The sequence below is a fragment of the Symsagittifera roscoffensis genome, chromosome 1 (assembly GCF_963678635.1).
Source record: "Symsagittifera roscoffensis chromosome 1, txSymRosc1.1, whole genome shotgun sequence".
NCBI lineage: Eukaryota > Metazoa > Xenacoelomorpha > Acoela > Convolutidae > Symsagittifera > Symsagittifera roscoffensis.
In genome coordinates this window covers 78,943,563-78,965,693 of record NC_087062.1, presented here as the reverse complement: position 1 = coordinate 78,965,693, position 22,131 = coordinate 78,943,563, and the positions used below count along the sequence as shown (strand labels likewise).

At 36.1% G+C, this 22,131-nt stretch overlaps 2 protein-coding genes across 5 annotated transcripts in view; one reads left to right on the top strand and one right to left on the bottom strand.

Moving 5' to 3' along the window:
• LOC134850117 (mediator of RNA polymerase II transcription subunit 20-like) overlaps window positions 1–22,131 on the top strand; it is a 425,236-nt gene that overhangs the window by 38,985 nt on the left and 364,120 nt on the right. The window lies entirely within an intron of this gene.
• Window positions 7,678–20,898, bottom strand: LOC134850039 (low-density lipoprotein receptor-related protein 4-like). 4 transcript variants are annotated; one of them, XM_063866561.1, is made up of 2 exons: window positions 20,540–20,898; window positions 7,678–14,287 (listed from the first exon to the last, which is right to left on the bottom strand). In XM_063866561.1, exon 2 carries the CDS (start codon window positions 14,130–14,132, stop codon window positions 7,740–7,742), a length of 6,393 nt encoding a protein of 2,130 aa, XP_063722631.1. In that variant the 5' UTR covers window positions 14,133–14,287; window positions 20,540–20,898; the 3' UTR covers window positions 7,678–7,739. The 4 variants fall into 4 exon arrangements, with proteins under 4 accessions (XP_063722631.1, XP_063722630.1, XP_063722632.1 ...); XM_063866560.1 differs by lacking the exon at window positions 20,540–20,898 and adding an exon at window positions 17,317–17,488; XM_063866562.1 differs by lacking the exon at window positions 20,540–20,898 and adding an exon at window positions 15,120–15,599.

The following is a 22,131-nucleotide window of genomic DNA, read 5'->3' as shown; positions in this document are numbered from 1 at the left end:
CGGGATAGACATTTTTTTGATTTTTGACTGTTTTTTAAACTTTTAAATATTCTCAAAAACTACCCTGCCATATTTGAGATTTTGAGTACAATTCAAATAACGAGTTGTGAAAAGCTCATTTATTTATGCGACTACTCCCAAATTTTTCTGATACCAAACATTATGGCCCTTTTTTTATTCGTTGCCAAATTTTTTATTCGTTGACCGTTTTTTTGAACTTTTCTCGCTAAGTATCCTGCCAATTCTGATATCAAAAGTTTCAGCGAAACCAGCCGTTTTTGAAAACCTACCTTTAAAACTGGATTTGCTCGGTTTGTGTAAAAAACTTATTGCTTTCAAGCAAGTCGAAGTTTTGAAGCTTTGACAGTTTTTTTCCAACTTTTTTTTCGTCACCCAAAAACTACCGTGACAATTCTCAGGTTGTGTTTAATCGAGAAACCCAATTTTTGGGAAGCTTCTCTTCTTAGGCGGCCATAACCTGCCCTTTTAAGGAAAAAGTCAGAGATTTTAAAAATCCTTTCGACAGTTCTATAGAACTTTTGACCATTTTTTAGAATTTTTTTGAATTTTCTTGCGATTTAAATCAAATCTGAAATGAAAAGTTCAACTGAAAGAACCGGTTGCCATAATGATTCCTGTAGAAGTAGCAATTCTTTAATTTTCTTGGGAAAATTGATTATCTCAAAATTTTTCACTCTTTTATTTTAGTAGAGAAACAACTATATTTCTTCGGGAAAATTGATTATCTCAAAATTTTTCACTCTTTTATTTTAGTAGAGAAACAACTAAGGTTTTCAGCAAAGACCAATTTTTGAAATCACAACAGTATAACAAAATCATTCAAAATTAAAAGCATACGTCCAGCTTTAGCGGGACCCCTAGTTGTTTTTTATACAAAAATCTAAAAATTTTGATTCGCCCAGTTTTTTTCAACGTTTGAAATTTTTTTTCGCTTATGTTTTTTTTATGTTGTGTCGTATCGCAAGTGGTGCAAGGCTCTGCTTCGCATTTATGTTTAAAAAAATGGTTATTTGTTCAGTGTAACAAGTTCTTTATATTGTTCAATCGTTGATATGCTTGATTCGCCTTGTTTCATGTGACCTTTTATGTATCAGAAAAAGTACAGAAGGCCTAAATCGTGCCTTTTTGTATATTTTCAATTTATTTAACGAAAAAAAATAGGACGCTGGTTTTTAGTTATTTTTTACCCTAGATTTTTGGCGTATATTTCTGTATCGCAAATGGCGCAAAGCTCCTCCTGACCACCTCTGTCAAATTTGGAACAAAACTTGTAAACAAATTGCGATTTTTGTTATTTATTCTATTTTTAAGAAACTAATGTGCGCAAAATGAAAATTTAACAAAAATGCTTATGCATAGAGAATTATTTCCATATTCATGGTAGTATATGAAATTTGAAATTAAGAAACAGAACAGCTTTAACTAAACTTCTGAAACTTAAATCACCAATTTTTTTTCTGAAACTTCAGAAGCAACATTTGTTTTGCTTTTATACAAAGTGTTAATAGACTGGCAGTCACTAGGACAAAGATTATAAATTATTAAAATACTTGGAAGTAATTTTGAAACTATGCTCCTGGATTCAATTAGACGGACGTATTATACTTTTAGTTTTGATATTTAACATAGCACAGAAAACTACAACAGTCACGTGACATAGAAGGTACATTTTTTTATTTGAACAAGTAAAGGAACGATTTTTTCTTCACAATTTTTTCATTTTCTGTGAAAGATATCTCATCAAGATATAGGATAAAAATTCTGACACATGCTATATGAACCTAGTTGAAACGAGCTAGCAGCTTCAAAACTCTTGTTTTAAAGGCATAAAATAGCTAGTATATCAGTACAACTTTTAAGGATGCCCTACGTTAAAAACACAGAGAATTTCAATTTACGAGCTCAAATCGGATTTTTCGAAAGCTGATGTTATCTTTTTACTTGAACAGAAAAAATTGAAAAAGTTACTCGATCCGGCGTTGAAAAACAATCGTATCTGTTGTGACGTTACAGGTATTAAAAGAACCTGGAAGCTTATGCCAGAAAATTGGACTGAAATTAGGAGAGAGCATACTTCTTTACCAGAGTGCTGTGGATGGATGACTGTTTTGTGGTCCTTCAGAGCTTGGTTTTCTCTATACGTTTAAAATGGATGTGAAATGGACCTTGAGGCTGGTTTATCTCTTGTGGGTTGCTGAATGCTAGGAAGCTTGTCGTTGAAGATGTGCTTTGGTAACTTAGAAAGTGTTACAGTCACAAAAGATAAATGTTGAATCTTTTCAATTTCAATGAGCAAATGAACCACATTTTCTCGTTGAAGCTTCTAAAGTCTTCTAGGTTCTATTTCAAATTGTTGTAGTTAGAGCGTTAACGATGTTCAAGTTTTTAAATATGGAGGGTTGAACTCATTTGAGTTGACTGATGAATTACTACTACGCAGTTGGAAGTGGGCAGAAATGAAAAACTAGGTGATTAGGGTCCAAATTTTTTAATTTTTCATGAAATTGAGTGCCTTTTAACTTTAAAAAAAATCAAAAAATGGTGACGTATGACGAGATAGTTATTAAATTGATAGAGATGATTTGATTGATTTTGCGGTTCAATTTACGAGAGACGTTTTTGTTCCAATTGATATTAAGTATAGCTATGGGTTGGTTTTTTATTGTAACGGTATTTAGAAGGAGGTATATTTTTATGGTTTAGAAGGAGAGGTGAGAGAGAATGAGAGAAGTTTGCAATTTGATTTTAACCTGCTGAGATGAAGTGCTTCCATTAATATGAAGTTGGTTGCTTTCCTTCTGGCTCCGATCAGTTTTCGTAACTTGTTAGGCATTATTGTTTTCAGAGCAAAAATCGTATCTAAACTCAAACAAGACTGCTCGTATCAGGGCGAAGCCCTGATTGTTCCGACTGCCTTTTAATGTTTAATAAAATGTAATAAAAATGAGAAAAAAAAATCTAAAATTTGAAATTTTTTATGAAAATCATCCCCCCACACGCCATATAAAGTACAAAAGGATAGATTTCGCTCCTTGTAACAAATCAATTATGGCAAATAAGCTTCTTCCAACTAATTTGGAACGATTTCTAAGATGGATTAAATCTCCGCTTACGCGTTAATAGCGCTAATTATATCGAGCGTTATTTGTCCCAAATTGGTCAAAATGGCAATCTTTAAACCCTCATAACTTCACGAAAAATGATCACAGGTGAAATATCTTTTCAAATAGAAGCTCAGGACAACAATAGCTTTCGAATGATATAAAAAAATTCCGTCAAAAATGGCTAGTTAAAAAGTCGAAATTTGTCTGAAGAAAAAAAAACCCACCCGAGCACAAATATTCCGTTACTTTCGTATCGAAAGTCGGAACAAAAAAGAACGGAAATAAAAAATAAACTTGTAAAAAAGAAAAAAGGCCGAAATTAACATCAGGAAAAAATATTGAGGGGTTGGTAGGGGTTTTGGTCTTGTTGACTACGAAGTGATTCTTGTGGATCGACGAAGTGGTTCTTTTTCACATGCGACTAAGAGGATCTTATGGTTTGAGGTGTTGAAATGTTTATAGAAGATCTTTCGAAATTGTTTTTTAGCGATACTGACTTTTCAGTAAATTTTCTAATTTTATTTTTTTAAATCTTTTTTTCTCGCCAGCCTTTCTCTTTATAGAGGATATGCGGGCGTTGATGTCTCTTCTAGGTATCATAAATGGGTGCTGAAGATGATATGTTAATCTTTCTGTGGCTCCCTTATTCGGTTTTTTTTATTTAGACGTATGTGTCTTTGATAATTTTCTAGTTTTATTTGATCACCGATCTGGGAGTTTTTTGAAACTGAATGGCAGCAAATTTTGTTTTTGATTTAATAATTTGAAACTGTTTTGAAGTGTTCATTTTTACAATCGATCAGGTCGAGTTGTAGCATAAGGTTCATGATTTATTCTATTGAGAAGAACGCTTTTGAAAAGAACGCGACTATTGCCTCAGATGTGTTGATTGCGTTTGATTCTGTTTCTCATTGACGCGACTACTGCCCTGGACTGGAATATGTCGTTTCACGACTTCGATAACCGGAGGCATCAGCTCTGCGCTTTATCTGCTGGTCTAGACGTTTCTCCAATAGCTTCAAATATTGATGATTTGATCATTGTGTCATAGTTTTTGATCATGTCTGACTCTGCTGTTAAACCCAACAAAGAAAATCTTTCAACAGATACGGAATTTTTTCTGGAACGTCTAGAGGAGAACGGCACCAACTCGATGCAATCTACCTTACCTGCTGCGTAGTTGATAACTCTTAAATAATTGTCATTTTGAAGTTGTTGGACTCTTACAATTAGAATTTGAAGGTCTCCGGCCTGACGTTTTGGCTGTAACAGAAAACACTTAAACTTTGTGAAGAATCATTTTGGAAGAATTAGTTCTTAAATCTGATATCCAAAGTTTTTCCAAAGGAGGAACTCAGTCGTACTCTTTTCTGAAGTCTAAATCGTTTTTGCTGACAACTTTTCCTCTTATCAAAAGAGACTGTAGAATATCATTCGTTCAATAATTCTTGTATTATTTCCCTAAAATGCGGTTCCATTTTTTCCAGTTTACTTTTCTGCTTAGTTTATCTTTACTTTGATACACTTTTGTTTCGTTGCTCGACTGAAATTTTTTGGAAGTCGGTGCTGTCGCACTCCATTGAGCTCAGATCTACTGGAAGTAAGCTTGCTTAATCAAACCTATTTTCTAAATATGACTATCTTTCCTTTTGTTGCTTCTCATCCTTTTTTTGACGTGATCGGCTCCTCCTTGTCCAAAACTCTATATGAACAAATATAGCAGATTACTGTGAAAGAGGCACAGAATGTTCCGACCAAATTCCTGAAAAAAACAAAGATTTTTTTTTTCAAATTGTTGTAGTTTGTTCTTCTTAGTTTGATAACGGTAGCGATAAGCAAGGGTATTGTAACTGGAAACTAAACTTTTTTCCCGTAAAAAACCATGTTCACAAAATGGTCAAATCGTAATCAGTATAATTTTACCCATTGGTTGATACGCATGGTTAATTAATAGCGTGGTTACTGTATTGGTCTTCTGTTTACGGTAAGAGCTGCCTATAAATCTTTTCTCAGATTCGAAAATTTTTGGTAGATTTTTGGCACTGAAATCGTGTGGTTTTAAACTTGAAAAATTGTCAAATTTTTTTGTAAAAAAAATTGAAATTTTTCACAAACTCAATTTTCGGCTTTTTAGTTTAATTATTACAATAAATTCAAATTCATTCAATTTTCCAGGTCATCTGGCGTAGAGGTAATACGGATGCTTGAGACGACAAAGACTTGTGCTTCGAATCAGTCGGAACCCGTTTTTTTCTAAAGCTAGAATTTTTCTGCTTTTTCGAGCAATGGTCAGTCTCTTTCTTTTTTTCGATTTAGTTCCCGTTCCAAGGACGTTCTTTGAGTTTTAAAGATCCAGCTTTCTCTAGGTTTTTGAAATATATCAGTAAAAGTAATTGAGCTAAAAAAAATTTCGCGAATCTTTTTTTGCTTTGTTTTGAAAAAATTTTTAAAAAATTTTACAAATAAGTTTTTTCTGAAGTTTTCGAAAAGTTCTGCTTTGTCGAATATTTAGCACGGAATTTTTAAGCATGCGGTTGTTTTTCTTGCAATTAGCATTGTTGATTTGTTAACGCTGCGTAATTTTCAGTTGTTTTTTTCCGAAGCAGTTGTCTTCCTTGGCATCGTTCAGTTGTCTTATTTGGCGTTTTATTTCTGTTTAAAAAGATTTATATTCCAGACAAATTGATAAAGTTATGAACATATTGCTAGTTTCATTTTTTTCGATATTATTGCGTTTTCTCACCTCAGGAAAAACGTTTTTAACGTAGCGTTTTTGTCTCAATTTGCTAATTCGCTAACTTGCTGTGCTATGTTAGCATTGTATGCCAAGTTTTCTGCTATATGGTTGTCGACTAAATTTTGTCGGTTCAGTTCACGAATTGAGTCTTGCTTTCACTACACATAAAACACTCCTGCACACTAAAAATTCAGTATTTTTTGGTTAAATTTCAGCTTAAATGTCGGTTGTAATTTTTTGTAAGCTTTTCTACCTAATTTTGTATTTCTTACAAAGTTCCGGCTTTTTTTTATAAATCAATCAGACTCTGGCTCCATTTTTTCGAATGCTCAATATAAATTTGACAGAGTTTTCCTTGAAAAACCAAAGGATTTTAATCATGATAAAAATTTTTTTTCAGTTTGCAAAATTTTTGTGTTTTTGTTCCGTTTTCAATTTTAATTTTTTTTTCACCCGAAATCTCGTTTGCTACGTTTTAAGCATCATGCTGTTTAAATCTCTTTTTTGTTGTATCGCAAGTAATGCGAAGCTCAACTTCGATTCTGTGTTGGAATAAGTAACTAGATTTTAAGATAATTCTACGGTCATAGTAAAATAGGCCAATTGGAAAACAATTTTTGTTAAAAAAAATGACTAGAAAAACGAAAAAAAAAAAATAAACGTTTTCAATTTTTTGCAGAAGTTTATTGTTCCCAAAACGTCGTTAAAAACTTCAAAAACTAACTTTGTTCGAGTAAAACTATTTTTTTACGGCCTAAAAATAAGCATAAATAAGCATAAATAAGCTCTTGTAAGCCTGCGCGCTCACCTTAAAAGATCAAAATTCGACCGAAAATCAACGCCTTCAAACCGGTTATTCTCGACAATGAGTCCCGGTGTTTTCCGTTCGAATCACAACTGAAAAGGCTTTAATATGATATATCACTGGACCTTTTCGGATGATTAATTGTGGCACCTGATTTTTGAAATGGTCGGAACAATTATTGCAAGGCTTAGAGTTATGAAGATTGGGAGAAACTCTCATTTTTAAAACTAACTTCGACGCGAATTTTTTTCTAATGCTGTTCAGATTTTGTAGCTCGCTGTTTAAAGTTTTTAGCTGTTTGAATGAAATTTCGTTTGCGATGAGATTATCCATCCGTGTTTCTTTTATACAAATAACTGTTATTGTTATCCAAGCCCTTCAAAGTGTTTTACCATCGCACTCAAACGAAACTTACTTGGCAATTATTCCTTTAACAAAAAATTCATCATTATTTAAGCTAACCAGATAATTATCCTTTTTTTTTTCAACCCAGTGACCATTTTTTTGCTTGTAGCTAAAACAACCTTTCAAACATCCTGACATGTCCATTCGCGAGCATCATTTCAAGTTTTCATCTTCAAAAATCAGTCATGGGGATGGGTCATGCTAAGCGGGCGGATTTCCCTATTTTTGGCTTTATCAGTAACGAGAGGACTCTTATTCGCGTCATTAAAACCGCATTTATTCGCGTCATTAAAACCGTGTACTTTTCTTCTCGAACGCTTCATACTCAAAAACCTTAAATGGAAATGATACTTTTGTATCATTTTTTGCTTTTCGTTTCTGCAATCATATTCAAATTTTTGTTCGATTCAGGTGTTGAAAGGTATGCCGAGAGTTTCTTTACTCCCATGTAATTTCTTAACTCCTACATTAACGTTAGTTTCTCAATTTGCTGAACCTGAAAAACAAAAATTGGGAATGAAATGAATTTACAAAAATGAAAAATAATTATTTAAAATTGGAAAAATATTAACTTTCATTGTTATCAAGGTATTATAAAACTATTTATCGTTGGCTTTTCAATTTATTTACTTTTCTTTTTGGCATTTTAGCTTAAAAATTGTGATCTTCAAGCTGTGCTGCTTTCGTCGTTACTGTGTTGCTGGGAATCTTCGGATGAATTTTCACTGAACGTCATCGGAGTTGTCGCGTTTGAGTAACTCCCTCCAGGACCGCCTACTAAGAACGGGCCAAGGGGCGGCGGGTGGCCAGTGACTGCTGCCAATCTGTTTAAGTGGTGCTGCATGTTTGGAATATTTGGCTGGACAGAGTATAAGTGTTGGTAGTTCCCGCTGCTACCTTGGCTGCTGCCGCCGGTGGATCCCTGTCTCGAACTCTCGCTCCTCGGACTGTAAGGTGGTGGATTGTGTTCTGAGTGCACATGTCCGGGAATGAAGCTGGGTTTGCAAAACCGGTGAGCTCCGAGCGGTGGAAAAGAACGACCGGGTGCAAATTTGACCTCCTGATTAAATGGTAGCAAGCTGGTACGAACCGGAAGATCTTGGTATACATTGCTCCTCGACTGTCTTCCCAGAGGGGGACGTGGATTGAATGCCCCTGCTCCGAAGGGGGGCAAAGCACCTCCGCGACCTAATGGCGGATACTGATGAGTGTGTAGAATAACTGTGGCGGCCGGCTGGTTATCGTGGTTGGTGAAAATTGCCCGATGCGGTGAGGGTGGTGCTGCAATCATATGCTTCTTGATGAGAAGCAAAATCGCAATCATGAGTATTATCACTACGACCGCGATTATGACCAGAACTATCATGACTAACTTCAGCTCGAATGCAAACGGACTGCTATCGTGACTGTCGGAATTTAAAGTTTTAGGAGCTGGAGTTTCGGTCGCATATGTTGAATGCAATTGCGGTCGCATAATCGTTTTTTCGATGCAGTTGCTGGGGTACATTTTTCGGTCGGGGCATGCGCATGTTATTAGCTGAGGATTACTTAGACAAATATAATCACATTCACGAGGGTTAGCTAAAACATTACAGCCACTCAATCGTCCCTCGATGCTTCTTGGAGGCTTCATTGGCTGCCCAATTTCCGAGACCACTTTAACGGACTTCGGTTTGTATTCGCTTTGAGTCGTGAAGTATCCCTTGTGCAAATCTTCACATTTAGTGGTTGGTTGTCCATACTGCTCGTAGGAAGCCTCGCATTTGGTTAGGTTAAACATTTGCAAGTTCATGTTTCCTTTCGAAAAACTTCGTGTGTAGAAGAAACTTCCGTTGAAAAATGTCATCGCTTCCAAACGTACAGCTGGTGAATGTCTCTCCAGAATCGTTCGTCTTTGAGTTCCATCCAAAGAGACGCTTTCAATTTTATGTTTGCTTGAATCGATCCAATAAAGCCTATCAAATCTGAAGTCGATGGCAAGAGAATTCGGCCAAGTTATATAGTTCGCCACGATTGTCTGGTACTCGGATCCGTCCATGTTTATTTTACCAATCAGGGCTTGAGGCTGACCGTAGTCTGAAAAAAATACCAAGTCCCGGAAGGGGTGCACTGCAAGAGCTCTTGGTTTCTTCAGCCGATTTTCACTCGCCTTCATAAGTGTTTTAGCATCTGACATATCACCACCGATTCTAATAACACTTAAGCCTTGTTTGCTGAGCCAGAATAAATTTTCTGTTGTCCAATCTATCGCAATTTGCTGTAGATCTTCAATCACAGGCAAGACTTGTTGGATATCATTGCCATTGAAATCCATGGAAAACACACCGCTATTCTTAGTTCCTATGAAGATTCTCTTCTGTCGATACAAAAAATCCACGCTGTACGGTTCCACAATTTCTGGGAATGTGAAGTCTAAATCTTTGATTTGTGAGCCAGGGTAGAAAATTCGGTCAGAAGGTAGCAATACAAAATCTCCAGGCTGTTTTTCGCATAAGTTTCCGGGCGGAAGTTGCTTCACGCCGTCCGGGCACTCGCATGAAAACTTATTTGGGGTTTCGTCAGAATATGTTGTTTGAAGACACATGAATTCGCAATGACCATTTAGAGACATCCGGTCGCAGAAGTTGGTAATCTGTTCACGTGGTTCGTCAAATGTGTACGCATGTAAGTGATTCACGCTGAAAAGCTGATGGGAAATCAGTTCTTTCAGCAAAAATGAATTGCTACGTGTTCCCGAGTTGTAAGAGGGATATTTATCATTGCTTGATGTCTGATACGTGTGAACACTTGTATGCGACAGAGAAGGGCGAGATCCAAAGTACAGAACTCCTTTGAGGTAGGAAATCCCAAAAACATCGGATTTGTCCAAAACATCCTCGAACTTGTGCACGCCGTTCGGGTACTGCAAAGATGCCCTCTCAATTTTCCCTTTGAAGCTGTAGTAGATCTCGTTATTTTCAGCATCTATTGCTGGATACTCTAAATCTTGGGTCGATTTAATTTGTGCCGTAATTTGTTTCCGGGATCCGTCTCGGCCGTTCAAATCGATTCGTTCTACCGTTCGATAATTGCCGAACTCTTGCGTCCAGAATAAATATCCGTCATTGTGATCGATCATCAAACCAAACACGGCATCTTCGCCAACTTGCGATGAAACAATTGTTTTTGTCCGCAGTTTTTCCTCTCCCTCGAATAAATCGAGTTCTGAAACTTTGATGCATTTGCAGAATCGTTCGGCGTAGTATAACTTTCTGCCAATTTTATCGAGAGCGAATGAGGTAACATCTTCGCCTTCAGCGTAAACTTGACTCAACTTCCCCGTGAGTAAATGAACTCTCCTTATGGGTTCCGGTGGTTTTTGATAATCCGACGCCAAATAGTACAAATGCTTCTGGCTGGGGTCAAAATCAAACTCGCCGATTCTACTTTTGCGTCCGGGTAAACTCACCTCTCCAGCTAGTAATGGCCGGTCCTTGAGGTAGACGAGTTTAACCCCGCTGTCGTGAGACATCAAAAGAATATCCGAATCCTGACGCTCGTGACAACTTACACCGTCTGAGCTTAACTTGTACCCAAAGAAACAGGTACATCCAAAGTAGGGCGAAACCGACACCTTCAGACATCTTTGAGAGCACTTAGCTATCTCACATGGGTCTGATACTTGCTGCAACATTTCCTGTTTGTAGACTGCAATTCGCTCAATTTCATCGTTCAAATTCTGCGCGAAGGAAACTGCGTCAGATTCTTCTCCATTGTGTTTGGTGTAACTTTTCACGTGTGAATGGGCAATTACAACATTTTGCTCGAAAATTGTGAAGCACCAGTTTTTGTTCTCGTTGATATAGTTTCCCAAAGGTACTTCAAAATTTTGCGTCTCGCCAGCGCTTCCAACGTACAACCATTTTTTGCCGTCGGCTCTTCTGCAGCTGAAATAAATCTGCGATAAAACTGCTTCAAACTTGATTTCGTCAGGCCAACAGTTAACTGCAGTTATAATTACTTTTACGTCCGACCCGTCCATGTTAGCTTGCCAAATCGATCGACTATTTTCCTCGCTCCAGAATATCAATCCGCTTAGTAGATCCAGTGCTATATGTCGAGGCGATTTTTCTCGCGATAATAAAACATTGCTGTGTATTGGCTCAGAAAGAAACGCAACTTCAATAGTTTTTCGCACCAAATCTGACCAAAAAATAACATTCCGAGTGCTGTCAACGCCTAATGAAAACGGTCTGTCTAAGTCGGCTACGATTGTTGTAGGTAGCAATCTGAAGTTTGATGACTTTTGATTCTTAATGTCAAATACGGGCACCCTTTGAATACTGGAGCCCCCCTTTGAACTGTGTGAACTGAATCGATCGTCAATCCAATACAAGAAATCTTCGTCGAAGTAAAGTTCTTTGGCACTGACTTGATCCGCAATTACAACTCGATTCTCGCCGTTTAGATCTCGTTTTTCAATTTGTTCGTTTTGTTTTGTTGCTATGACGACAAAAGACTCGATTATTCGTTTGCATACGTTATTTCTGGAGTCCTTCAAGGTGTGATCTGGACACATACAAGTTGACCTTATTTGACCTCGGGGCAGGCAGATTCCGATGTCAAATTTACAAATAGGGTCGTCGTCACAGCCAAACGGATTCGTAGACTCCCCGTATTGATTACGATTTGATTCTTCATTTTCAATAGCCGGCAAATTACTCGAAGTTGTCATTTGAACTGGAGCAAAACCACTAGGTAATTTTTGGATAATTTTAGCGCCCATTGAGGAATAATGTTGTGGGTCAAATTTGGAGTCTGCATTAAAATTACTCAGCGGACCAAACGAATAAAAAGCTATTCGTGCTTCGTCCGAATATATGATTTGATTGGCTAATACCTCAAACGTCAAAATTCTCTGATTAACTCTATCGTTCATCTGTTTCAAAATGTCTGCCGATCGTGGCTTTCGGGAACCAGTTTGATCATTACCGATCGGAATTCTCTTCAGCTCCAGTCCTTTTTTATCCATAAAATACAGAAAGTCTCTTTTGATGTCAACTTTCAAGTTCTCCGGCTGAGACTCAGTTCCAAAGTACAGAACGTCACCTGATCCTAATTTGGAGCCGTCTTGATTGTATGCTTCGATAACTCCGGAGCCATTCTGGAATTTACTCGCGAGGTACAAACGACCTTTATAAGGATCCAAAACGAGTGATGTAAAACACCGCCAATCTTCAGGCGTATGATTGTCATACCTGCCCTGAAATATTGTCGATCTGTTGAAATTGGAATACTCTATAGCTTTACTCGACTCCTGATTTGTACTTGGAAGTTTAAGATTTGCTACTTTCAATTTTGAAGAAAACTGTTGATTTTTTTCGTCTTCGATCCAGTAAAGTAACTCGTGTACTGAGTCATAATTGAGAGATGTGACCAAATATGAATCCACCCAATTTTCAACTAAAGTATACCCAGGAATCTTGTTGCTGTTCATCTGGCTAACGTCCAGCGCCATCAAATTCGTCATGTGGTTGAAAACTATCACGAAATTATCTTTGGCCGAAATGGTAACTGGACTATTTCTAGCTGAGTTGCTCTGCATGACAGTTTTGCCGTCCAGAATTGAATTTCCATATGAATCCAAGCTCAGTTCGAGAATGTCTCCAGTTTCGAGTATAGCGTATAGTTTTTCCCCTTCACCTTTCGGATCAGGCTGCATAATTGGCGGAATGCACGAAAAGGAATCTTCGGCTAAGGTGTAACCTTTGTCGCAGTAACACTCAACTCCTAGTTGACCGCTCTTTCGGCAATTGTGATGACAACTCGTTGGCAAACACTCAGCATTCGAGAAAATGTCGCAGTTTGATTCGTCCGATCCGTCCTGACATTGTTTGACTCCGTCACAAAGCAGTTTGTCATCAATATAGTAAATAGCAGTTCGATTTGACTTCTTTCCACATTCGAAAATGCCTTCGGGTTTCTTCGCTGATTTCGTCTGCTGGCAAAAGTCGGGCTCGTCTAAGCCCGAGAAACAGTCTTTGGTGTCGTCGCATATGTTGAAATGGTGAACGCATTCGGTTTTCTCCGAACCGCAATCACTCTCGGAGCTGTCGCAGCCCTCATCGCAGAACGACGGGAACTCGTCTTCTTCGAGAGGACAGTCGGGCTTACCGTCGCACACAAACAAAGGGTGAAAACATAATAAAGTGTCTTCAGGAGTGAAACATGTGAAAAGCCCAGGCGCACAGTTCGAGTCTCTGACGCAAATGTTGTCATTGTCTTTGCTTTTATTGTACCCATACCCGCAGCCGCAAAGATCCGGGTGTTCATCTTGACTGTCTACACAGTTCTGTTCGTTGTCGCACCACCAGAAAGATTGGAGGCAGTTACCGCTTCCTTTGCTGACTTGCTCGCAGTACATAGAATCCTCAGGGCAATCGTGCTTGGCAGCAGCCGAGGGCAGCAAATTCTTAGGTCTGTAGGCGCATGAAGATTCAAGCTCGTCTGATATGTCTCGATTACCGCAGTCCAAGAAGCTGTTGTCACAAACTTTACTAGCATCGATGCACTTGCATGATTTATGGCATTGGAATTGGTTCGGCAGACACCCTAGCACTCCCTTGCAGTTTTTGGGAGCCGGAGGTCTGCTCATTGATGAGGATTGTGATGATTGCCAAAAATTAGCGGATGATAATGATGATGCTTTCAGAGCACTTGTTAGCGGTAAATTTAATAGAAACGAGGCTAATAAAGTAAGTGAGATTACCAAATTCGAAATTGCGCTAATATTAAAAAAGTTCTTCCTGATCTTTTTCCGACGTCTTGTTCTGCTCCAGATGGTAAAATTATGGAACATTTTGTTGTGTTTCGAGAAGATGTTGAATGGTAAAGAAGTAATTGATGGTGATTTTATATTGTTTTTTGAGGCATGTAAAAAATAATGATTCCTTATTTTGCCGAAATGCATCCTTTGGTCACTTTTTTGATTCTCAAGATTAAGAGATCTCGAGGCTTTAACGAACGAAGGCAACAACGATTCCTTGTCGATTTCCATTGGAGCGCTGTGGACAGTTTTCATTCGATTAACCTCGAACGAAGGATGCGTTTGTCATAACAGAAGTAGGAACAGAAATGGTTGTTTGATGTCTGGTTGCTAATTTTTGACGCCTCGGACCATCAAATGCCTCACAATTTAGTTTAAGAAAGAGTACCCTCTTTACGTTTGCTCGTTTTCTAAAACAAAATAACTGCTGAGATTCGAAGTTTGCTTCAAATTTTTAGATGTGCTACAAAGACACAATTTGTGCTGCTGATGTTACGATTTTGTTAGCTGCGAAAACTTATACTTTATGAATTTTTACAGCGTTTGTGAAAATGTTCGATCAGCCATTGTAACTTATATTCGTTTTGCACGTTTTTTGGTCAGAAGAGAGCTCAAAAGCTGTCCAAAGACAAGAAATTAAAATGAAGATTTTTTTTCAAAATATAAAAAATTGTCAATAACTGAAGTTTGTTTCTTACAATATCTGCAACGTGTTTTTTATTTTGTTACGTATGAACGCTAAATCATTTCTTCACGAGCAAGCTAATATTGTAAAATTCTGCACGTCATGTAATCAAATAAAAAATATAAACAATACCGACAAAAACACGGCATCTTAACTCTTAAGAAACAATTTTTTCTAAATGCGCACTTCTTTTGTTTGCCTGTGACCAATAAGAAAGCAAAAAATATAAATAAACTTTCGAAACTATATACATTTCGCAATACTCGAACTACATCAATACTATTGAAAAATTAAAAGTATTCAAAAATACACGTATGAAAAATAAAATCTAAGGAGTATCAGGATCAACTTCCATCATCAACGTGGCTCCTAAAACAACAAATCAGTGCGATTGAAAATTCTTCGAATCATTTGGAATCTTGCTTCAAAGGGAAGAAATTAATTGAAAGTTTTGCATATGTTAATATTTCACATTGGAAAAAAATGAATGCATGATCGGAAGGTTCTGTGATACGAATCACTAAAATCCTAACAAATATTATTTTTCTAGAACTTACCGCAATAATTTGATGCATAATTGTTTGGATGTATTTCCGTTTTCCGAATTACTGGATAATCAATGGTTTGTTAATTTGAGTCCAAATAAGCGAAAACCGAAAAGAGCAGTGACTTTATTTTTAAATGTTTTATTTTTACCTCCTTATAGGTGCTTAACTCCGACATTGAGCATTTTAAAAGAATACTCAAGTCAGTAGAAGTCAGAAGTCAGAGGTCTTTAGATTTTGTGCATTCGATTTGAAATTATCGTGCTCTCAAATTTACTTCAAATGCACAATTTTTCAACAATCAATATCGAGCAATTAATTAAGAAGAAAATGTGACTAAAAACCGATGTAAAAATGGAATTTTTTCTTGTTCTTTTTTCAGATAAAAGTATAAACATCCGAAGGTAGCGAACGTATAACGATGAGAGGGATAAATACTTAAAGAGTCATAAAAAGGCTGTTAGTACTGACTTGTTCAAACAGGTCCACAGATTTTATTTGTGGTCTAGATGTATATGCAATCAGAAAAGGACAACTCCATTTCAATCTAAATATATATGTGCGATGAATTTTCAGGGAATAGCAAATGAATTAGAAAGAAAAAAGTACATAAAAAGTAAAAGCTATAAAAACGGAGCTAATGACTGTACTTGCGTCATAAAAGTTAAAGTCCAATCAATTGTCTTTGTGTTGACAAAACTTCGCCTACAATTTTTTATCCAAATATCCGTGCTTCGAAAAAATATATCAGAAGTTGATTTCTATATTTGGCCTAAAAACACTAACAACTGATTTTATTTGAGTTTAACTAGCAAAAAAATCAAAGTTTCTTAAAACAATGCTAAATGTTTGTAAATTTTAAATTTTACTTGCGACTGCATAAATGTATAGAAAAGAGTATTCAAAAGAATATCTATTTGAAGTCATTAATCAAAAGGTAAATTATCCATCATTGGAGTCCTTTTATATCTACAATATTAGTTCAAAACCTAATGAGAGAAGTAATAGTACAGCCTTAAGAGTTATTCTAGACAAAAGGAAATAGTTCATTCACTTTTCAGGCGACTACAGAGGTGAGATAATGAAAAAATACCTGCTAAAAAGTGCGGTACTTTTTTTGTTTCTAGGTACTTAAAAGTTAGCTCGCTCAAATGGAAAGGGAAGGATGTTGTTTGTTGCTGGCTCTTAGGGAGAGCGGACGGGAATTATGGAAAATGTGAGGGGTGTCTATATTGTTTGCGTATGATACTTACCACTGCTATTGCAAAACTCGAAGTAGACCCGTGTATCGATGTTATAACTTTCAAAAGCATCCATTGATTAGTCGAGGTATCTTTAAATTAACGAGGAGTTTATCTGATTTTTTGTTAAACCCGGCATAATGATCCAATAACTTGGTTAAAAATTTTGACGAAATTGAAATCAAGAACACCAAAATTGTATCTGCGAGATATAATTGTTTAATTGCTTCGTCACATTTTACCACACTTTTAATGGTTTATTTTATACTAATCAATTAACATCTAGTTCATGAGATTATTTATTATCATCTGACGGATTAAGATGGCACCATAAACAGCACCTATGCTTTTTAATTTAAAAAGTAATTATTTGAACTAATTGATAAATTGCTGAAAAACTAAATCAATTTTGAAAATTGGTTGTTTAGGCTATCAGCACATTTCGATGTCCATAACTGTGGGATGGGTTTTTAGAGGATTTAAGACGGCTCGGTTGGATCTCGGAGACCTAATGGTGCTTAAGAGATTTTTTGATTGAATTTTTCAACCCCAAATTTTGTAGAGAAGAAATTTTTGAATTTGAAACTTTGCCGCTAACTTCAGACAATGAAAAACTTTAAAAGAAATACCAACATTTTTGGCGTATTTATTATTGTGATTGCATCAAGCGCGGATTTAGGATTTTCGGGGCAATCATTGAATAGCTCTCAAGCCTAAAGGACACTTAAGATTGGAAAAATTCAAACAAGATTTTTTTGAATGCATCACCCCAAGGAAGCCCATTTTTAATAATTGGCAACTTTCATTTCAAAAAGAGTTTCAAATTTTGTGTAGTTCAGAAACTGTTGTAATTTCGAGAAAAATTACGACCAGTGTCGAAAAAAATTTAACGGAAAAGAGCTGCCTCCAATAATTGTTCTCTTTAAAGTTTAAAAAAAATTATTAGTTCTACAAACTAGAAAACTGACCTGATGATTTGATTCCGAAATAAGTTTACAGATTCGAAAAACAAACATATAAAAATAAGAGCGAGATGAACTGAAAAAAGCTATGATGAGCGAATAATGCGTAGGAAGCAAGTATGACGAATTACCCGATGCTGGGACAGTGATTTATGAGTTATGACCAAAGTTATGTTAAATGACCAGATGAAGAATTTGATTACACGTTTTTTTGAATATTTTCACAGTTTCTTATTATATTAATCAGCAAAGAGCAGCACTTGGTCAGTCAGATTATAAAAAACAATTCGTGCTCATTTGTAAATTTCTGCTTTGTACACTTTAAAACGAGTGATCTACCACAAAACAAGTCAACTCTGAATAATTTTCCGCCGCTTGAAGTCTTATCAACTGCTGTTTTTAGTGGTTTAGAGCAGTTCCGTTGATTTGTGTCACTCGTGATATGACAATTCAACTACGCCAGAAAGTGCGCAGAGATTGTGGGCTATCCGCTGCGAAGTGCCGATTTACCTAAATCAATTTAATATTTTTGTAAATTCTGTAATTCTGAAATTATAAAATGAGTAAGATAAGTTAAATTGATTTTTGAAAGAACCATTGCTGCGACTCATTGCGACTCATTGACGTTGCAATCATTGCGACTCAAATTGGGTAATTTTATTTTATGATAAGTTTTATTTTAATATCAGAGTTAATCTCCGGATCTCCCAATTTCCAAAATTGGACGTCTTTTTTTTCTTAGCTGACCGCTACTTAAGCCTTTTTTTAAGACGTCTTGACAAATTTTGGATCAGCAAATAATCTTAATAAAAATTAAATGATGTGTATATCTTTAGTAACTCAGCATCATTAAGTTTACTTTGATGTTTTGCTTATAATAACAAAAAGGCGGTAGTTCAAAAACTTAAGTCATGATTTTATTGTTCTTCTTTTTCATAATTAAATAAAGCAAGACTGCTCGTATCAGAACGAAGGTATGAATGTTCCGTCTGTCTTTTATGGTGTGCGAATTAAATTTTTGCAGAAAAAAAATAGAACTTTCAAAAACTTACAAAAAAAAATTGTTTTTTAAACCTTCTTCACCACATCTAAAGTGGAGAACGAAACAAAAATTAACACATCATTTAGCTCAATTATAGTGTCTAAACTAAATTAAGATAATTCAAGAGCTTGATGAAATTGTATGTGCCACTCTTTGATCAAAAATGTTTGAAATTTCGCGACTTACAAACTATTCAAAATTGACCCAACATTTTCAATACAACAAAAAATATTACTTGAATTAAAAAATTTGAAAAACTTGAAAAATTACCTGAAAAGACGTTTATGAACATACATCTACAAAAATTACGTTTGTCTCAAGTAAGTTTCAAAAACGGTGTTAATCAAGCATGGGAAATCATTTACTAAGGGGCAATCAAGCAGACAAAACTTTGGTCGACCCCGTTAAGCCAAAAACAAAAATATTGTCACGTATAAGTTTGAGCTACGAATTTTTGTATTACACGAAAACCATCCTACGTGAAATATAACAAACATTAAAACTACTCTGTATTCCAAACTAGGCCAAAACATTTGACGAAAACCACAAATCCGCATAAAACCTAACAATTTTTTCAGAAAATTTGGTTGAAGAAATTGTTTATTATCTACAAAGAAGCTCAGTAGTTTTATGTAAGTTGTAATGAAATTGAACATGTCAGCCTGCAAATAAATGTTCAATAAATGAGCATATCAGACGATCGGAAACAGCCGATGTTCAAATTTTTCATTTGGTTCTTCATGTTATTTTGTAACGCATGATTTTCTTTAAACATGATTAAATTAACAATTTCATGTAATTTTTCCGACTTTCGTAACAAAAAATACTGAATATTTGTGCTCGGGATGGGTTTTTTTTCTGTCGAAATTCGACTTTTCAGCTAACCATTTTTGACGAGATTTATTTGTAATATTCAAAAGGTATTGTTGTCTTGAGCTTAAATTTGAAAAAAATATCTTTCACCTGTGATTATTTTTCCTACACTTATGGGGGTTTGAAGATTGCCGTTTTGGCCAATTTGGGACAATTAACGCGCGATATAATTTGTGCTATTAACGCGTGAGAAATCCGTCTCAGAAATCGTTCCAAATTAGTTGAAGGAAGCTTATTTTCCATAATTGATTTGTTACTAGGAGCAAAATCTATCACTTTGTACTTTATATGGCGCGTGGGGAGATGATTTTCACAAAAAAATCTCAAACTTTAGAAAATTTCATTTTAATTTATTATATTTAAATTTTTTATGTTATTACTATGCTCCATAGACCTTGAAAGGCAGTCGGAACATTCAGGGCTTCGCCCTGATATGAGCAGTCTTGCTTTGTTTGCATTTTAGATTATTTTAAGACCATTTATCCGCAAAGGAAAAGGCCAACATAGAAACTTCACATATCCACGGAGAACCGATATCGTGCACCGGTTAAGATCGCATGCAGTCTTTTCCTAATTTTTCTGGCAATTATTTCTTATCCTCAAGCAACGGGCACGGATCATGTTGGGCGTCAAACATCCGGCCTTTCGATTGATAGGCTGAGACGTAAGGTCTTCACCACCGTTGTTAGAACTTACGTCTCAGCCTCTCGACTGAAACGCTGGATGTTCGAAGCCCAACATGATCCGGGCCGTTGCTTGAGGATGAGAAAAGCTTGCTCAGCCCAGAATAATTAGGAAAAAAAAACAGTTTTCATCAAATAGTCGTGTTTCTAGGAGTACACTTCCGACTCAAATTTGATATACATAAAATTAAATTTTAGGGTTCGTCGGCCAAATTGAATGTCGTTAAATAGTACCAAAAGGGGACCTTCGGATGGCGAAGGGGTCAAATCCCTCCTCTAAATCCGCCCCTAGCCAGCAGTCAGGTGCGGTTGCATATAAACGAATTTATAATGCTCATACTGCATACGTTATCTATTTTGGCTTTCCTGAGTAGAGTAATTTTTAATTAGTTTTTAGACAGAAAAGTTCCGGCATAGAACATTTTTGAGAAATGTTGATTTTACGTAAATTTTTTAAAAGTTTTTCTCAGTTCTTTGACATATTCTGCTGGCTTAATACGTTTATAACTGTTTTATTTTTACAAAAGTATCTGTCTGGATGGAGAAGTTGGCTTGCCACTAACCATCTGCAAAATTTTTGCTGGACTTGCAACACTTCAGTCAATGAGGAAACATTCAAAAAGACACTTACCTTGAAAGATGAGCATCTCGAAAACACGAAAATTTATAAGGTCTAGAGATTTAAAACTAATGTAACGCTTTAATTAACCCAAACTGGGGTCTTCTCATAGACTTTGTTTAAAACTGGCTCTCATATCGAAAAATAATCAACCTTGGCCATAATCTCTTGGTTCGTAATGAATGAATTTGGTGATTTGTTTAGATTTTACCGGAATTCTCGGCTCGAAATTCGTCATGAAGAGAAATTTTCTTTTTTTAGTGTACACTGGTTAATTTAACAGCGTTTGGGACGCCTTCAATTGTTTTTGTAACAGTCTCAAAAATTACCAATTTTGGGCGATTTATGCAAATAATATCTGCACCCAGGCGGCAAAAATAACAGCTGACGAGTAAATAATAGATTTAAATGATCCATATATCTGCAGCTTCGATTAGCCCGTGTGGCGCGTGTGGAACATAGTTGGCTTTGAGGACTGAGGAAGAATGAAAATTTTGACTTTTGGTCTTCATATCTCAAGGGAGTGAAAGTTGAGATTATAATTTCGGATCGGATCACAAAACAATAAATATTCAGCGGTGATTTAAGGTCTTATTTGTTTGTTGTTTAACAATCGACACGGCAAGCCTTTCTGCACAAAAACAGAAGTAGTAAGACCACCAGCGAAAACAATAATAGTTTCCCTTTCAAAACCAAACTGCCATTGGGTTATGGCAAATAACTAGCCTTATATTAATCGAGCCCCTTAACAGGGCTAAAACGTACCACCTGGCACACAAAGAGAATAATGATTGAGTAATACCTGATTATACGGCAGATAGTGCTATTGTAACTCAATGCGAGTTAGACAGCCAGGAAATACTATTAAGAGTTTCTTTATGACAAATTGGCAGAAAAAGGAAATTGCGCAACCATGCCTCTGATTAGTACTCAGACGAGATTAGTTTAAAAATAGGTTAATAGGTATTATGTCTGGAGAATGTCCAGTTAGTAGAACTGCCTGAAGGCAGAGTAAAGAGTTGCAAAGTACCGTCCGGATCAAGTTTTACGACATGCGGGGAATTTCACATTTTGAGAAAAATCTGGTATATTTTTCGTAGGAACATTCAATACAAAAAAAGCAAAATGATCCCTGCGAATGTTGAAAAAAAGTTCAGGAGTCTAGTCAACTTTCTTGCATTATCTCATTGCAAAGCCTGCTCTGTTTTACGGCTTCGCAAGCAGGCATTTAGCGTTTTTTAAACTGCAACAATTGATTTGAAGAAAAAACTCGTTCGAAAAAACTCGTTCCTCATTCTTTTCAGTTTAGATTTTATTGAAAAAAAAAACAACTTCGGTTTTTTATTATCTTCAGGTTATTTATTGAAATTATATTTATTGAAATTATATCACGTGGAACTTCTAGACTCAAGAAAAACGGCCTTGAGTTGCATAAAAAGAGCTTCGCTCAACAAAATAACTCAGTCTGGAATGAGGGGAAATAATAGAAACGGAGTATGCTTTGACAGGCTCGATAGAATTTTGTAGCTCTTCTGCGAATCGCAGAGAAACCACAATTATTTATTTAATTACTTTTCCATTGACCAAACTTGCACATACAAATT

What these genes read in the sequence shown, in the direction of transcription:
- LOC134850039 (XM_063866561.1), bottom strand. Translation starts at nt 14,132, where the DNA reads ATGAAAACTGTCCACAGCGCTCCAATGGAAATCGACAAGGAATCGTTG.